The following is a 16,999-nucleotide window of genomic DNA, read 5'->3' as shown; positions in this document are numbered from 1 at the left end:
ATTTTGGCGTGAATGAAGTGAGCAGTTATATAGCTTGTCGGAAAGCATACAGGGCCTTGTTAAAGTCTAGTAAATTGAATTATCAGCTCTCTTTACAATCAGCAATAGCTAATATCAAAAATCCTAAACAATTCTGGTCTATTGTTAGAAATTTATCTTCAAAAAATCGTTTTGGAAATATTAATGTAAATGACTTTGAAAATTACCTTACAAGTCTTTACCCTTCCAGATCGTTATGTTTACCAACAGGATTGCTTGGATTTGTCCCGTGTCTTGATTCGGCAATAACACTTACAGAACTACAGTCTGCATTAAAATCTTGCAAAAGGAATAAAACGCCAGGTATTGATTTAATCGCAAATGAATTCTATACTAACCTAACTCCTGCTTGGGAGCATTACCTCTTAAATTTATTTAATCAAATTCTTACCCATGAGGTGGTACCTAGGAAATGGTCTGCAGTGGAACTGAGGATGCTTCATAAGAAAGGAAATCCTAGCGATCCCGCAAACTATAGGGGAATTGCTCTGACCTGTTCTGTGGCTAAAATTTTCACTAATATCCTGAACACGCGTTTAATAGGTTGGGCAAGTGAGAATGAAGTTATCCCTGAAGAACAGTCAGGATTTAGAGCTGGACGGAGTTGTCTTGACAATTTGTTTGTTTTGTCATCTATAATAAACGCACGAATTCAGAATAAGAGAAAAGTTTATGGGATATTTGTCGATATGTAACGTGCCTTTGATTCCGTTTGTCACAATAAATTGTGGGATAAGCTTTCTTCTTTAGGTATTAGTGTAAAAATTATAAACATTTTACAATCATTGTATAATAATGCCAGTTTTGTTATAAATTTCAATAATGCTTACTCACGTAAGATTGAGATCACAGAAGGAGTTTTACAAGGAGAATCTATGTCACCACTTCTGTTCAGTTTGTTTATTTCGGATATTGTTGCGTTTTTCCGGCAATCAGGAGTGGAAGGCCTCCCTATATGTAGGACTTGCGACCTCCTAATGCTAATGTTCGCCGATGACGTAGTGATATTGGCGGAATCTTGGTTGGATGCCCAACGTAAATTGAGAATTCTCAATTCTTATTGTGAATTTACTGGTCTTGCTGTTAATTCAGAAAAGACAAAGGTTGTTATTTTTCATGGAAAAGGCAGAATTCCAAAACAGCGTCAGTTGTTTTATGGAAATATGTCAATAGAGATTACTAACAATTACATTTATTTGGGCGTCAAATTTAGTTCATCAGGTAAGTTTTTGCATGCATTATCCCATTTTGAAAGAAAAGCAAGCATTGCAACCAACAGGGTCCGTACTATTTTGTTGCGATCTCGTGCAGATAGTTGGGACACCATGATGACCATGTACAGAGCAATTGTAAGAGCAACATTCCTGTACAGTGCCGAGCTTTGGGGTTGCCTTTATAATGAACGGGTTGAAGCATGTCAAACGCGTTTCTTGAAGAGCATGTTGTCTTTGCCCGTTAACACGCCTCATTATTTGGTTCGATTGGAAACTGGATGCGAATGGTTGAGAGTGATGCTGTTTAGGGCAATGCTTAAGTGGTGGATAAAGTTACTCAAAATGCCTGATTCTAGATTGCCTAGGATTTGTTTTTTGAATGCGGTTAGAACGGAAGGGGGATCAATTGATTACAATTGGGCCTCACAATTGAGATCACTGTTAATAATGGTTGGTGCTGATAGCTTATGGTTGCAGCAAGATTTGTGCTCCGTTCACTTTAATCTTTCTGACTTGGTGATGAGAATGAGAAATCATTGTATCTCACTGGATATCAATCGTGCCCTTAATTCTCGGTATAATACAATGTACAGGACTGTGAGTTTGCTTGGCGAGCCAGAGAGTTATCTCCGACTTAAATCTAATTTTAAAAAAATTAAATTTATTTGCCAAATTCGGTTGTCTTCAGATAACTTACTAAGGTTCTCTATCGCGGGTAGGTACTATTCGATTATGGCCAATGATATATGTATTTTATGTAGCAGAGCGCCAGAATCGTTGTACCATATTTTATTTACTTGCCCAGCCTTAAATCATTTAAGATCTATTTATTTGCGCGACTATGAATGCTCCCTCAGCTCACTATTTAGCGATCTCCATCTCATTCATAAAATTAATAATATATATAAATATTTTCTGCACGCCATGTCCCTAAGGGATCTTATAAACTAATTATTATTATTTTTTTTTTTTCCGTGATCTGTTTCATTAGATTCATTCTATGTATTCCTTTTTGTTTATTTTATAATTTCCTTTTTCTTTTTATTACCTAGGATTTTCTGATCTATTTGTTTTTGTTTCCAACATAATGTCTTTTTTAGTTTTTATAAATTATTTAATTTGAGCCTTGATTTTGTTTTTATTTTGTAATCAAAGATGATTTTTATTTTACTTTCTTAATTTGTCTCCATGCTATTATCAGTTTGTGTTATATTTTGTACTGATCTTTCTCTATTTGTAAAAACTTATGTTTACACAAATAAATTATTATTATTATTATTATAGAGCTAACTATTCTCTACAATTGGGTAAAGAAATAATTGAATTTTCATGGCTATGAAAAGGGCCATAAAGGTTTAAATTTTGTACGTGTTTGAAAACCACTAAATTTTAACCTTTTATATCTTATTTTTTGTTATCATTAGAACATTGCCATTAATAGCAGTTACGAAATCTCACTATAATCACTAACAATCAAATTAATGTGTGAAATTCTTTCGAGATGTTAACACAGAGCCGAAACTGATTACCGTCATCTGTTTACTTGTGTTTTCTGCCATCATAACGTGAGTATATCACAATATATTCCATTTGGTTATTGATGTTGTTATACAAGATTTCCAAGTAAAATTAATCAATTTGAATAGATATGATTCTCAAACAAATTCTTGGGGTAATAGAAAAAAAACAAACTTTTTAATTAAATATTTTTAATAACAACTTTCCATTTACAAAAAAGATAGGCACATTATCTGTTTAAAAATTTTATTTCTTAAACATCTGCCATTATAAATACGAGATTGTAACAATATTACGATCGTACAAATATAAATATATTTTCTAACAAAAAAAAAAAAAAAGAAGAAGAAGCGATGATATTAAAAATTATCCTTAAATATAAGCACAGCATTTTTCATCCTTTTTGGATAAATGCAATTTCTTTATTATCATAAATTGCACATAAATAAATAATACATGAGAAAACTAACCTTTTTTTTTAAAAAAAAAAAGTGCTCATAACTTCGTTCTTGGTTTTAACAAAACTCATTTATAACAAGCAAGCTATAAACGAATAAAAGCCCAACAAAATTACAAAAAGAATAAAGCATACAGAAAATTAATTAAGATAAATAGATTTCTGAAATTCAAAATTTAAATAATAATAAATGGTATTGTAACAAAACAATAAACACAACACCTCAATAACAAAGTATAACAGTGCAATAACCTTTAATAATTCTGCTGGGGGGAAAAAAAACGTATAATTATAATGTTAATACCTTCTTTTTATTACTTTATCAGCTTGTTTTGAAATTAGAGAGCACAGATTTAGTTTAAGCTAAATTTAAAAACAACTTAGATTTTTTAGAAAAGAACATTTTAGGTGAAATTGTAAATAAATATTTGTATAAAATTTTCTAATTTTAGATAGATATTGCTATTTTAATTCAGTGATTGGGGAACTATATTGTGGTAAAACTGAACATATTTTAAACGTAAATTTTAAATAAAATTATTGTTAATATAAATTAATTAGGAAATACACTAATCGTGAATTATTTTTGTAACATAATAGACGTGGGGGGGGGGGCAATACAATAAATAGGTTACCGGATATGAACTATGTGAGGTAAAAAAAACACATGATATTTAGGGAATATTTGTAGCTAAAAATCTTTCATTTATTAAAAAAAAATAAATAAATAAGTGTTTCAAAACTTCAATCCATCGTCAGATCGTGAGGGTTTATGTTTAGAGGGTTAGACTATTATTTATGTAGCTTCGATCTCTATTTTTTAGAAAGGTTAAATGAAAGAAATTTTGTTAGAATAAACAAACAAAATACGAGTATAAGTATTTATGCTCACAAATAAATAAGGTTTTTTTTTTTTGCAACAATTGAAGTAAAGAATTCAAACAAACATGTTTTAATTGCACGATACGGTTTTATTTAAACATTTATGTAAACATTAACATCCAAATAAGCGGAACTGGACCGTCAGTGTTGTCCAAGGACCTACGGGCCAGAGACCACAGCTTTGCCATGTACAAGATAGATACTAGAAGAAGAATAATTGGGAATGAAGTACTAAAGGTAATCGTAAAAAACCAGGTAAAACCCTTAAAGGTTGCTAAAGTGATCGTTTATAGACCCGATATGTGTTGTGTGATTATTGCGAGTAACACTATACAAGCCATAAGCTCAATATATTATTTTGGGATCTAACACGAGACTGTAAGACCCTAAAGATTATTGTTAACCCAATTCATTCAAAAGATATCCGCCCTAGCCTTAAACCCGAACAATACCTGCAAAATATGGTTACAAATTTTAAAAAACGTCTACACAAAACCATCTTTAAAAAAATCATAATACATACATTATTTGCCTTGTATAATTCAAATTGATCAATGAGTGACCTGCCAGAAGCTATATATTACCGGAAGTCACATTTCTCAACATAAACCTGGGTGATTCAATCTCTGAAGATGGATGAAAATTTGAAACCTGTCTGTGAGGAATGACATCATTGATATTATTTGAATGACGTAAACTTTTGAGATTCAGCAATGATAAGTCTGATGGAGAGAAACAAAAACTTAAGAAAAATACATCGATGAGATGATCGATATTTAGTCATTTCACTATTGCTAATTTAAGTACTAATTAACAATAAAAATTTTATAACTTAATAACTTCTTGTAAAAATTTCTTATTTAAATTTAATAAATATTTTGTGCATATTTTTATATTTTAAATAAATATAAATAAGTGATATTTTTAAAGAAAAAATATATTTTTTTAAAAAATAATAATTACTAGAATAATTAAAGGAGTTTTTAACGTCGAAATAGCAAGCAGAGAAACTGGTATCCGTTCATTCATAAGTCCAAAATCTCTTTTTTATGTTTTTAGATTGGGCACTACGTTAAATTATATGTTCTTTTTTTTTTTTATCTCGAAATAGATTTTGCCATATAAAAAGTAAAGGAAGGAGGAAACGCAAAATCCACACAGCTGATCTTATCCACTGCTAGGCAAAATCAGCTGACAATTTACTTTTAAGACATAACCTAAAACAAATAGTTTATTGGTGACGAATTGCAAACTAAGGATCAAAATCTTCCGATTCAGTACAAATAAAATGGACATAAGAAAAGCTAAAAAAAATTGCGAAAAATCTTTACAAAGAATTGTATTTACGGCTGAGGACCATTTCTTTAAAATCATCATTTTAGTAAGGCATGTAATATAGTCTTAAGTAATGGGACCGCACATTTGTGGAAATGACACTTTGGTTGGCAAAGTACCTACCCAGTTCTTCTAGTAGTGCTCTTTATAGAAACATCTTGACAAAACTTTATGAAAATCTTTAAGAGTCATTTTTGATAACCAAAAAAAAAGTGAATTAAAAAAAAATCGAATCTGTAAAGTAAGCGATTTACCGGTTATCGATTCTCTTCCCAAGTAACAATTAGTTTCGATGGCTTCCAGTGATTTATCGTTTTGGAGCAAATATGTTCTTTTCTTATTCACGTATAATAACAAACCATTTTCTAAAAAAGTTTATTGGGAGGTTGGGGCGCATCAAATAATGAATTTTGGTAAAAACTCAATACGAAAAATAAAAACCAGAACATTTTTCTTAAGCGAAAGAAAAATAAATAAATAAATAAATAGATTATTCAGGACAAACCATAAGAGCTGCGTTTTTGACAAACGATTACATCGATTCGCAATATCGATTCGCTTTTAGGTCTTAGATTAGATCGCAGTCTTGGTAATCTCTTTACGCTCTTACAAGAATGATGTGTTTTAGGTTTGCTAGGTTGAGGTAACAAGTCGCCAAGTTAAGTAAATATTCACATTCCACAGATCATGTAAACAGCATCAAAAGGCAGTAAAAAAATAAATAAAAAGAATTTAAAGACGTATAATAAACTCCTCGAGACAAATATATTGAGGCAGCATTACTTGACTAGGTAAGATAGTGTTACTAACATTTGGTCTTTCAGGAAAAGTTTTATTGATATATGACATTTTAATTTGTTAAATAAAAGTCTTTTATCTAACAAATAATTTTATATCATTTAAAAAAAAAACATCGCAAAAGCTAATAAAGTTACCAAAAATACTATTATTAAAGTGAAATTTAGACGAAAAACATTTTTAATTTCAAATTCTCAGTGAAGAAATAAGGGATAAATCTGAAAGATAAGATTTTTCGTCCATTTATTGCTATGTAACTTAAATCATAAAATAATTTATTTAGGACAATTTTTCAATGATTGCTTATTCAATATCAGAATCCTCTCCAAACAATGATTGTATTGATGATTGTAATTACAAATTTTCTTTTTAATGTATTAATTTTTGAAAGGATGAAATCTAAGTGAATCACCGCTGCTTTAGCATAGAATTTTCTGTACAAATTTTGAGTTATGCTTAAATTCGTATGCCGCACTTATACATACAAGGGTTTTTATGAAAAAATTTTGGTAAGTAGTTTTGTCTATCCGAATTTTATTTAATTTGTGTGATTATAACCTAAAATTTTCATCTGTCTGCACACATTTGAACTGAGGAATGCCAAAGTAAAACTGAAGTTTCAACTCTTAACATCTTCTCCTGTACGAGTTTAACAAACGATCCTTCATTAGAGTCCAATCGATATTTTGGGGAGGTGGATGATCAGGTTACAACTAGCTTCGATTATAGTCCGAAAGTGGTTTGCTTCGTTGTGAAGAGGCAGTTTGATAAGGATTTTTTTTTTTTTTTAATGTAAAGACAAGAAAATTTAAATTAAACTTAAAAATAATAATGATTTGAAAGAATTTAGCTAAAAGCTGAACTTTATATCTAAAGTAAAGCATTATATTTCTCAAGTCAGTACTTTTTTGTGTATGAGATAGTTAACAACCGTGTCAACTATTTTGTGAAATTGTGGAAAACTATTTGGAAAACCCCAAGAAAAGTTAATTACGTTATTAATAGGAAAAAAAAACCTCAAAAGAAGAATGTTTCGTGTTATTATACTTAGTTGAGTTTAGTTAATTGTTTGAAAATATCGTTATTGCATGTTTTACATAAGCATTTTTTTTGTTAGAGCGACTGCCTAAGATTCAATACACTATCAAAGGGAAAGTGTAAGGGGAATGTGTGTACAGCCGTAGCTTAAGCTTTAGAACTGTTAATAGGTATGATTTAGCAGAGGCCTAAACATTAAGTAAGTAATACAGTATATTTTAAAAAATCTGTGTAGTCCGCGGAGAGCTTATAAGCGTATAACAAATTTATAATTAAAAATAATTAAAGAAACTAAATAAGTAAGTTTAAAAACTAGGAAATATAGACAGAATTTCTTTGGCCAATGCCTTCACCACTAAGCAGGCCGGTCAATTATTATTAATATTACTTTTTCTGTTTTATTTTTATTATTAATAATAAGAAGGGTGATGTGATAAATTTTTATAATCAACAAATCTCTCAAGTTCTGCACGACCATCGCGACTGGCCAATTCCATTCACATGGAATCTTCATGAATTTGGCTGTGAAGTTCATCAGAGCTTGAAAGGTCATTTAGATGACGAAATAACCTCTTCGGATATGGAAAATTTTCTTTTAGGCCATTCCGAGAGGAAGAACATTCTTCTCATACATGAATTTATAAGAATCTACTCTACTGCGATTAAGGATCCCTTGTCAAAACTTATACAACAGAAGAAAATGCTAGAGTTGGAACTCTACGTCAATGAAGACATTCCATATTCAAGGAAAGGTTGTAACGTTTGCCAAAGAAAAGGTACTGTAGTAGATCATTTTTCACAAGTAATATCTGCACTGCTATTACAAATCTGGGAGGAAAAAAAAATTCTAAAAATAGAACATCATGAACCTACACATACTTTCCAGGTCACTTACTTTGGATTATTTTTTTATTTAAACGCTTGTTTATTTCACTAAACAATAATAACAATGTACCATTTCCAGTGGTTTTCGACTAGCTGCAAAGAAAAACCATGAAAGGTACTTTTCCTTACTACATTTGAAAGGATACCATCTTTCCAAGACGCTCTAGACATTTCTCGAACTGTTGCAGAAATTCCTGGAGAAAAAACTTAATTCTAATTCATAATAGAAACATGCCCTTCAATTCAATGATTGAATCAATAAGAAAATTCAAATAATTAAATCCCTTGCTGACTTAAACACATTTTCAACTAAATGAAAATCTCTATTTAGCCAGGTAATGAAAAATATTATCAAAACACAGTGAAATCAAATAAAAATTTAAGTTCTATCACACCCTCTATGTTTAACGGAAGACTCTTATAGAGAATTATAAATGCGAAAAATATCTGGTTATTCGAAAAGCCTAAACAGATAATGAAGTCAAACAAGGTGACCTGCAAGTACAATTTTTTTTCCTTTTAAATTCAACTTTATGTTATCTAGCCCAAAGATATTACGATAGTACTATTTTTTTTATTATTTTAACTTTAATAGCTTCTTTTTATTATTATTACGCAAAATGTTGCCCTATTATTGAGTTTTCTTCGTTTCTTCTAATTTTTCCACATCTTTAACTTGGTTTCCCTGATTTGTTGCTGTTGTTGTACTGATTGTAGAATCTTTTACCTTAACATCATCACCATCAGAATCAATACTAGTGCTTGTAGCTTTTCTCTGTATAATACCTCCTTCGGTAATGTCCGTCTGTGTGGAATCCAAGACTTCCGCTTCTTCTTTTCTTTCCGTGAATTCTTCATTAATGCAAGTTTGTGAGGAATCCGAAACTTCCGTTATAACTACGCCGGATTGATCACTTTCTGGAAATTAAAAATATATATATTTTTTTAAATATTAGTGTTTGTAAAGAAATCAATTAGGGTGAACACTCACAAAAATTTTCTCCTTAAATAAAAAACTACTGCAGTACCCTAAAGTAGCAGAACTCAGTAAACATTTGTCACTAAATAGCGAAAATCGAGCTAACATTAACAATTTAAGAGATAAACCACAACTGTATTACATTTTGATTACATTTTTTACTAAATATACTTTCTTATTTTCAATCGTCTTTATTTTAAATACTGATATTAATTTGACGGCAAATTGCTCTCACTTCTAAATCTAGCGCGCACGCCAGCATCCTGACCCTGAGAATCGTCGGGATGATGCATAACCTCCCTTTTTTTTTTACATTTTAGGTTACAACACTGACTTATAAATTTTCAGGACATATATAAGCTTCGTCATCGACGTCCGATTGTCAATAATTGATCTGCGATATGTAACCAACACCCGTTTGCTAATTCTTTCTTTTTACTTGATTCATGCCCCTAGTCCCGAAACAAAAACAAAAAAAAAATTATGTTGATGAGAATTATGCTTCAAAAATGTCTCAAGTTCAACTTTTTAATGCAACTATCCAATACAATGTCACTTTGTATTTAGTTTAATTGAGTGATATGTGTTGTAAGTAATCACTCATGCAAGGATTTCACAAGACAACTTTAAACAGAGAGAAAAAAAAGTTCCTTTGAAGAAACTCATACGACTTAGAACTCTTGTCTAATGATAACAAATATACAAATTATGTCATTCAATCACTTAAAAATTACCTAATAATCGATTGCGCCCATTATAAATCACTAGTAGGTTGGTAGGTTATAAACAATATCGATAAATTCAATTATGTTACATATCTACACAAAACTCTTTACCTAGTTAAAAAAAAAAAATTAAATAAATATTACCTTCAACAGACTGTGCACTTTCAGAACTTTGATTTAGGCCCGGCAACGCTTTCATTTGTGAAGTATCACCGTGCGCACTTGTTGTTATATAATCCAATTGAAGAGTTCGTTTCGCTGTACGTGGCTTTAATGAAGGATTTGGAAATCCACAATATACACATCGGAAAGCTGTTTATAAAAATATTGTATTAATAAATAATCATCGATTTTTTTTTTTTTTTTAATTACGTAAATAGGCTACATGTTATCTAATTCCCATACTTCCTGTCGAGTTTATATTAGAATATTAAGTAATTAAGGAAGGCTATTTCCACAATTTTAGTGGTCTATTGCCAGTAAAAGTCACCAGGTACAAGTTGCCTTCATGGGACATTCTAATAGCTTTATTACTAGGTTAAGAAATGTAATATACTACGTGAATTAGCATTTGAACAAAGCATAGAAGCTTCAAAGTGAAGTTCGTTGTAAATTAAAATTAATAATCCCCAGGACTAACTATACGTTAGAAATATTACAAACTAATCTTTTAATTTTCCATGTCTGTTAAATCTATTTTTGTTATTTACATATGTGAGAAATTTAATTTAAATTTCACCGTCTTTCTCAAAGCGCATGCTCGTAGCTTCGAGTGAAGAGTGGGTAGGTGAAAAGAGGCAGGTTAGGTTGTAATACAGTGAACAGTGAAGTGAATTATCGACTGTGAGTGTCGTTTCTTTTTTTTTACAGGTAGTGAAGAATATTTAAATAATTATGAATCGAAAAATTAATGTTTAAGAATATTATTAATGTCAAAATAAATCTCTTTTTTTTTCAAAGAAACTCAATCTAGTCGTTATTCCCAAACACATTTTATATTTATTTGTAAGTGCTAAACTTTTAACTCCTAACGGTTCTTTTTTCAGTTAAAAAACGGTCATATCTATAGTACATAATCCGAAATGAAGTAGAAATGGTATTTTTTAAAAACTTTATTCTTTTTGATTCTTCATAATCTCTCTCCATAATATATTAATCGATTACCTAAATACTCGAATTCCTCTTTTAATGCCATACCATTGTGACATGAACAGTTCCTACATATCAGAGCGTATCGATTGTTGGGTCCATCGCCAATAATTACGTCTATCAATCGATCAATGTAGGTACGTTCTCTTGATAATACTGGTCGTATTAATTTACCTGTAAATAAAAAAAATAAAACTGAATTTAACATTTTGAATCTTTTTTTTGTTTTTGTTTTATTCAAATTATGCCTTTCAATTATAACAAAATGAACCACCCCATGCTAGTTCCTTCAAAGCTTACGATGCTTATAAATAAGTTGACGATATTAAGTGGACAAGATGTTCAATTTTTGATGCAAGAAAATGTCATTCACTTTAAATTTCTTAGGATAAAATATATATAAATGAAAAAAATCACGCCCTTTGTAAAAATACCGAAATCGCCCTATCCCGAAAGTTGATTAATGTGGACAATAACATCCTGAGGGATGGTTTTCAGTTATTGATCGTGGAATATACTATGTAAAAACACGAGACACTTCCTATTCTAATGAAACCACAGAGACTTCACTATCCTCTTTCGATTAGTTCGCACAATAACGCTGGCGTGTCCGAGCACCCAGTAATGCTTTCAAAATAAGTACTAGAGTGTCCAGTAGTATAATCTACTTCTACTTCGTCTATAATTTAGTAAGGATATTTCAAAAAGCGAAATCAAGGATTTCGAAATCAAGTCCCTTCCAAATCAAGGATTTAAACAAGAAGATATTTTAATATAAATTGATTACAATAGAAAAGCACATTAGAAAAAAAACAACTCACGTTGTTGATATAATGGCGAATAAGGACCCATTTGAGCCACGTTTTGTCTGATTGGAGGCACATTTATTCGCATCATCGATGGCTGCGGTCCACTAGTTCCGCTTAGCAATGCCACATTGCCCACACCTACCATTGGCTTGCCAGGTGTTGTTCCGGAAATACCTCTGTTCATATTGGGCGGTGCCTGCATTATCAACGATTATATATTTATCAATAATTATTTTATTTTTTTGCTTTTTGTTTTCGTTAAATCCATATTAAAACATATTATATACATATTTTTTTAAAAAAAATCATTATTAAGAAAATAATTTTCCCCTATAGAAGATAATTTCTTGAAAGTGGGTAATACTTCTACCAGAAAGAAGAAATATCTTTGAAACGCCTAAATACTACAAACAAAGAAAAGAAGACCCGTCTTTTTTTTTTTTAATAAGACTTCTGGATATTTAAAATTTTAGCCTTGATTTCCTGGAAAAATGTTTCCAAAACAAGCTCCTTAACTGAACTATGTTGCAAATCAATGGCCTCTAAGTTACTTGCAATCTCAGTTTAGGAAATCAAGTCGGCAGGAAAAGCGAAGAAAGAAGCTTACAGTGGAGGAAAATATCATCTGCCTGTTTGAAATTGCTACAGGAAAAACCTCTTTTGATTTTAGAGTGAGGGGTAACGGTCCTAAAGATCTATCTGAACAACAGGTTGTTCAGGTTTTGGATCTGGAACTTTGAAGAAATGGAAAAGAAGCTCCTAAATTTTTAATTATTTAATTTTTGATTTCTGAAATTTGGGCTTGAATCTATTATTATGTGGGTTTATACTGAGAAATATTCACAATCAGCCAGTAAACAGCATATCGCTGAAATACCATATTGTGTCTACATATTAAGAGTAAGTTAACGAACTAAAATCAGTTTAAACGATTTTTCTCAATTTCAGCCAGCTGTTAGATTAGTAAAGGCACACCCTAACGGTGCCCAAAAACTATTTTGTTCGATGCTCAAGTGATTGTTTTTTTTTAATTTAAAATTAAACTAATCATTTTAAACTTTTTACTCTCAAGAAAATAGGTGTTATTATGAGATCTAATCTAATTTTTTAAAAAAAACATGCAAAAATAAAGGGAAAGTAAATTGTAAGTATTTAGGAGAGACGGGCAATGTGGCATTTAATGAATATCAAACCTGCAGGCAAAACTAAATCAAGTAAACACAATAATAATCAAATATTAATATGAAGGATCATTTCTAAAAAGATTTACCGAGATACGACAAAAGAAATTAATTAAAATTAAATTAAACTCTCAAGGTTTTTCTGACTTCTAATTTTACTGAAAAAAATTAAATAAAATGACTTTTTAGAATATGTGTTGCCTTAAAAATTAAGTTTCTTTTTAAAGACGAACAAAAGAAAGCCGAAAATAAATTGTTCAAGATGTTTACACTTCCGACCTGTTATCCTAAAACGGTGAAGATAGATTCTAAATTCTAGATTTTTTTTAAATTCTTTTTTGAAGACTTGTCCGATGAATGAATTGTTTTAATTGGAAAGTTAAGCTTTCAGTAATCCTAATGAATTAAGCACTGCGAACTTCTATTTCTCGGACTCAAAAACTCCCGTCAAGGAATCTTGAATCACGAAGAAAAAACTAAATTATCCGTTGAACTAAAAAAAGAATTATATGCGTTTCCAATATGGAAGCTCAAAAAAAGTATGTATCTTTTTATGAGAACTATGGCAACACACACTTTCAAAAAGGTTACAACAGGGTAGCATGCTTCAAACAACTAACGCAAAAGTTAAATTAGCTTTCGACATTTAACAGGGAAATTTAAATAAATAAAAAAAATTACTAACAGGCATTGTAGGTTTCTTCACTTGTTCTGGCGCATATTTATCTAAAATTTTTTTAGCAACTTTATAAGTTTCCGTATTCATTACATCATCCAATATTTGTTTTTTCCTAGTCTTTAATTGGGTTAATCTAGTCTTATTCTTGGAAATCTTCCTTGTATATATCCATGTTATACATCTTTTTACAAATAAAATTCTGTAACATCAACCACAAAAAAATTATTATTAAGAACCGTTTTTCATGGTCTTTATTTGCCTAATGCTAGTGTAGCCAGTGACTAAAGTATTTGCCAATATCCTTCACTGAGAATGACAAGGTATTATATCATTTGCTATATTCTTATAGTAATTACAGCAAAAACTGTAAAACGTTTTAAAAACATGAACTTCCAAAAAAAATAAACATATTCTAATCATAATAAAATTTGAAGTATGAACTAGTACGATTTAATTTAGAGCTTATTAAATGAAATCTTAAATTTTATCTTAATGAAAGCTTAAAACCATTGGGAGCAACGGGTAAACACAAAAGAACAACCATCAGTTAGATCAGTCGAGTCTACTGTGCTTGATAAGATTTTATTATCGTCAATGTTTTTTTTGCACCCCGTTGATGAACCAACCTTTAATGAAATGGATGAGAATCCAAAACCATATAAAAACAAGCGTGCTATTAATTGATTAGAAAAGGTTTGAGACGATCTTTTTAAAATTTGAGGCCCCTTATTGGGCGCAACATCCTTAGTTCAACAGCCTTACCCCCAATAGCCAGAGAGTAAGGTTTTTAAGTCCTCAGTAATAAACTATCATAAATCCGTGCAGCTTTTCACTATGCGGATGATATAAGCATTGTGTAGGCAGCGGAGGCTAAGAAGACTTCTGTGAAGAATATAGAAGCCAAAGGCAGAACGATGAGTGAAGACGCGAAGAAAAACAAAACTTCTTGTACCTCCCAGAAGTATCTTGTGAAATAGCCACCACCAGTTGAATAATATAATCATCCGCGAATAGTTACACCTGAGTGCTGTTGTGTCAGCAGGGATTGAAATTTATCAAGAATTTAAAAAGAAATTTACTTACTATTTCGTCATTAATTACCAAAACTGAGGCCCCAAAAACTAATTATTATCCTCCGAATGCCCAACTAAATACTGGAGAAGACTAGAAACGGCCAAGAAATGACTAGAAAAAGCCTAGATCTACAACACTGAGTCGCAACGTCCAGAAAAGAAAAATAAGAATATTTAGTAGGAAATGCAATATCTCTTACAATAATTAGCTCTTTCTTGTTCTCTTTCAACAAACATATTAAACAAAACACAAATTATATTTAAATAAAACAAACACTTACATAACTGGAAATATTAACAGAGGAATCATATAAAACATTTGATCCCTTAACGAAGCTGGGAAAAAGTAAATATAAAATAAGACTGCTGTAGTAATATACAAAAGTGACGAATATAATATCAGTCTCCATACTATGTACTTTTCCCTTTGGACAGCATATTGTTTGTTACTTTCGATATCTTCAATTTCCTGCGAGTTTCAATAAAAAAGAATCATGTTTATTCATCAATAATAAGCAATAATCATGCTTCAATTCGGTTCTATTTTTTTCCTATTCCTACCTTTTCTATATCTTCTAATAAGTCTTCAGCATTTTTCTTTTTCTATAACAGAAAAAATAAATAAGTCAGTATACTGTGTGATAATGATAGGCCAAGCACCACAAATTTATTTTTGAACAGGCATGATCTCATATCCGCCCCAGTCACTATCAAACGTCAGGAGCCTCATTAGAGGCTTCTGGTTTTAACTTTAAAAACTAAGTTTAGCAATTAGAAAAAGTCTAAGACATTGTTTTACATATCCTCAAAAAAAAATCACAAAAAACAAAGAGGCCATGTTCATATCTTATATGTTCAACGTTAGAAACTAATAATATCTTAAATAATTAAGGCAAAGAGTTCCATATTTTCATAAGCAAGTGATGAAGCTTTCTATTGTATCTTATTTATGTTTTAAACTTTCTAAAAACTTTATTCGTATAATAATATTTGACTGAATTTCTCCATATAAACCGGCATGTACACTTTCTCTTTACAATATAGAATTCCTCATGATTAAGGTTATAATAATATAAGCCTAAATTTATTAAACATAAAATATAAATAAGGTAAAACTAAGTACTCACCCTATATCTCGATAAAATAATTCCCATCTTGAACGAAAAATTTTCCAAATAGATATAGCAAAACCAAAATTTATATGTATAAGCTACTCATATAATACTAAGAAAAACTGTCGCCGTAAGCTGTCTTAGCCACTATTAGAAATCTAATTCTCATGTTACCAATTAAGAATTCAAACTGCATAAATTTAGCATTTTAATAAATTGCCACCTTAATTTTATAACATCTTCCGTTGTGTCTAATTCTTACGTATCACAAAAACGCACACACACAATGTTACATAATTCGTGATTTAAAAAAAATGTCCCTAAACTATCAACATTTGGTTTGATTAAATATCAAAGTATTAAATTTATTAACTAATCACTAGGATTCATATGAAAACTTTAGCAAGCCGTTTTATTGGAAAGTAAATGGCAAACCACAGCACAACGCTACGGTGCTAATCATATGAGTGAGTAAGTGTGAAACCTTCCTAATCAAATCAGAAAGTATAAAATATTGGAGGGGGGTATGAAGTTTAAGATTCTTATTCTGATAATTGTTTAGTACAAGTCACATACGCAGATTAATAAACCATTGTATGATTTATGTTCAAAAAAAAAAAATTCAATGTCTGAATTTTGTATTCACTCATTCTAATCTTTCAAAATATGATGGAATAAATAAACACGAGTTAGATAATATTATTAATTAAGTTGAACAATGTTGCTTTGAAACTGAAGTTATAAAAGATGTTAGAAGCAAAATATAATCGAAGTTTTACAATAACCACACAATTTCAGAATTTAGTATTTCGTTCAAATAAAAGGCTGGTGTATTTTAATGTAAACAATTTCTACTTCAAAGAGAGAATATCCCTTTTCCTCATGCCTAATAAAATCTGTTCCAATAAAATAAGTAATCCTTGATTGAGAATATATCTCCAGTGCCTTGAATGCCCACCCTTTCTCCAATTAATAAGCAACCAATTCTGGTTGATCCAAATGTTCATAATAAGCAATTAGGAAATTGTAAAATGCTGATACAGCCCCTACAGGGGGATTAGTCTTCGCTGCCTGTAAAAACCAATCTACCAACAAGTACTTTTTCCGTTAGAAGTGAAATACTTGC

At 30.5% G+C, this 16,999-nt stretch overlaps 1 protein-coding gene and 1 long non-coding RNA gene across 2 annotated transcripts in view; one reads left to right on the top strand and one right to left on the bottom strand.

Annotated features, from left to right (window-relative positions):
• Positions 1-1,232: 1,232 nt before the first annotated feature.
• LOC141455220 (uncharacterized) overlaps positions 1,233-16,999 on the top strand; it is a 150,438-nt gene continuing 134,671 nt past the window's right edge. The window contains exon 1 of the long non-coding RNA XR_012459169.1: positions 1,233-2,818. This is a non-coding gene — a long non-coding RNA (uncharacterized lncRNA). The remainder of the gene's footprint in view (positions 2,819-16,999) is intronic.
• On the bottom strand, positions 3,255-16,344 carry Lnpk (zinc-ribbon metal-binding protein lunapark). The gene is made up of 8 exons (XM_074130118.1): positions 15,889-16,344; positions 15,323-15,364; positions 15,043-15,230; positions 13,695-13,887; positions 11,841-12,024; positions 11,035-11,193; positions 10,015-10,182; positions 3,255-9,084 (listed from the first exon to the last, which is right to left on the bottom strand). The coding sequence occupies exons 1-8, from the start codon at positions 15,913-15,915 to the stop codon at positions 8,798-8,800; spliced, it is 1,248 nt and encodes a 415-aa protein (XP_073986219.1). The 5' UTR covers positions 15,916-16,344; the 3' UTR covers positions 3,255-8,797.

This window comes from Rhodnius prolixus, unplaced genomic scaffold (assembly GCF_049639745.1).
Source record: "Rhodnius prolixus isolate KJV_2025 unplaced genomic scaffold, Rpr scaffold_33, whole genome shotgun sequence".
Lineage (NCBI taxonomy): Eukaryota > Metazoa > Arthropoda > Insecta > Hemiptera > Reduviidae > Rhodnius > Rhodnius prolixus.
This window is presented reverse-complemented; position numbering and strand designations above follow the sequence as displayed.

What these genes read in the sequence shown, in the direction of transcription:
- Lnpk (XM_074130118.1), bottom strand. Translation starts at nt 15,915, where the DNA reads ATGGGAATTATTTTATCGAGATATAGG. An exon ending in TTATTTTATCGAGATATAGG is followed by an intron (nt 15,365 to 15,888) that starts GTGAGTACTTAG and finishes TTTCTGTTATAG; the next exon opens with AAAAAGAAAAATGCTGAAGA. An exon ending in AGAGGAATTCGAGTATTTAG is followed by an intron (nt 10,183 to 11,034) that starts GTAATCGATTAA and finishes TTTTATAAACAG; the next exon opens with CTTTCCGATGTGTATATTGT.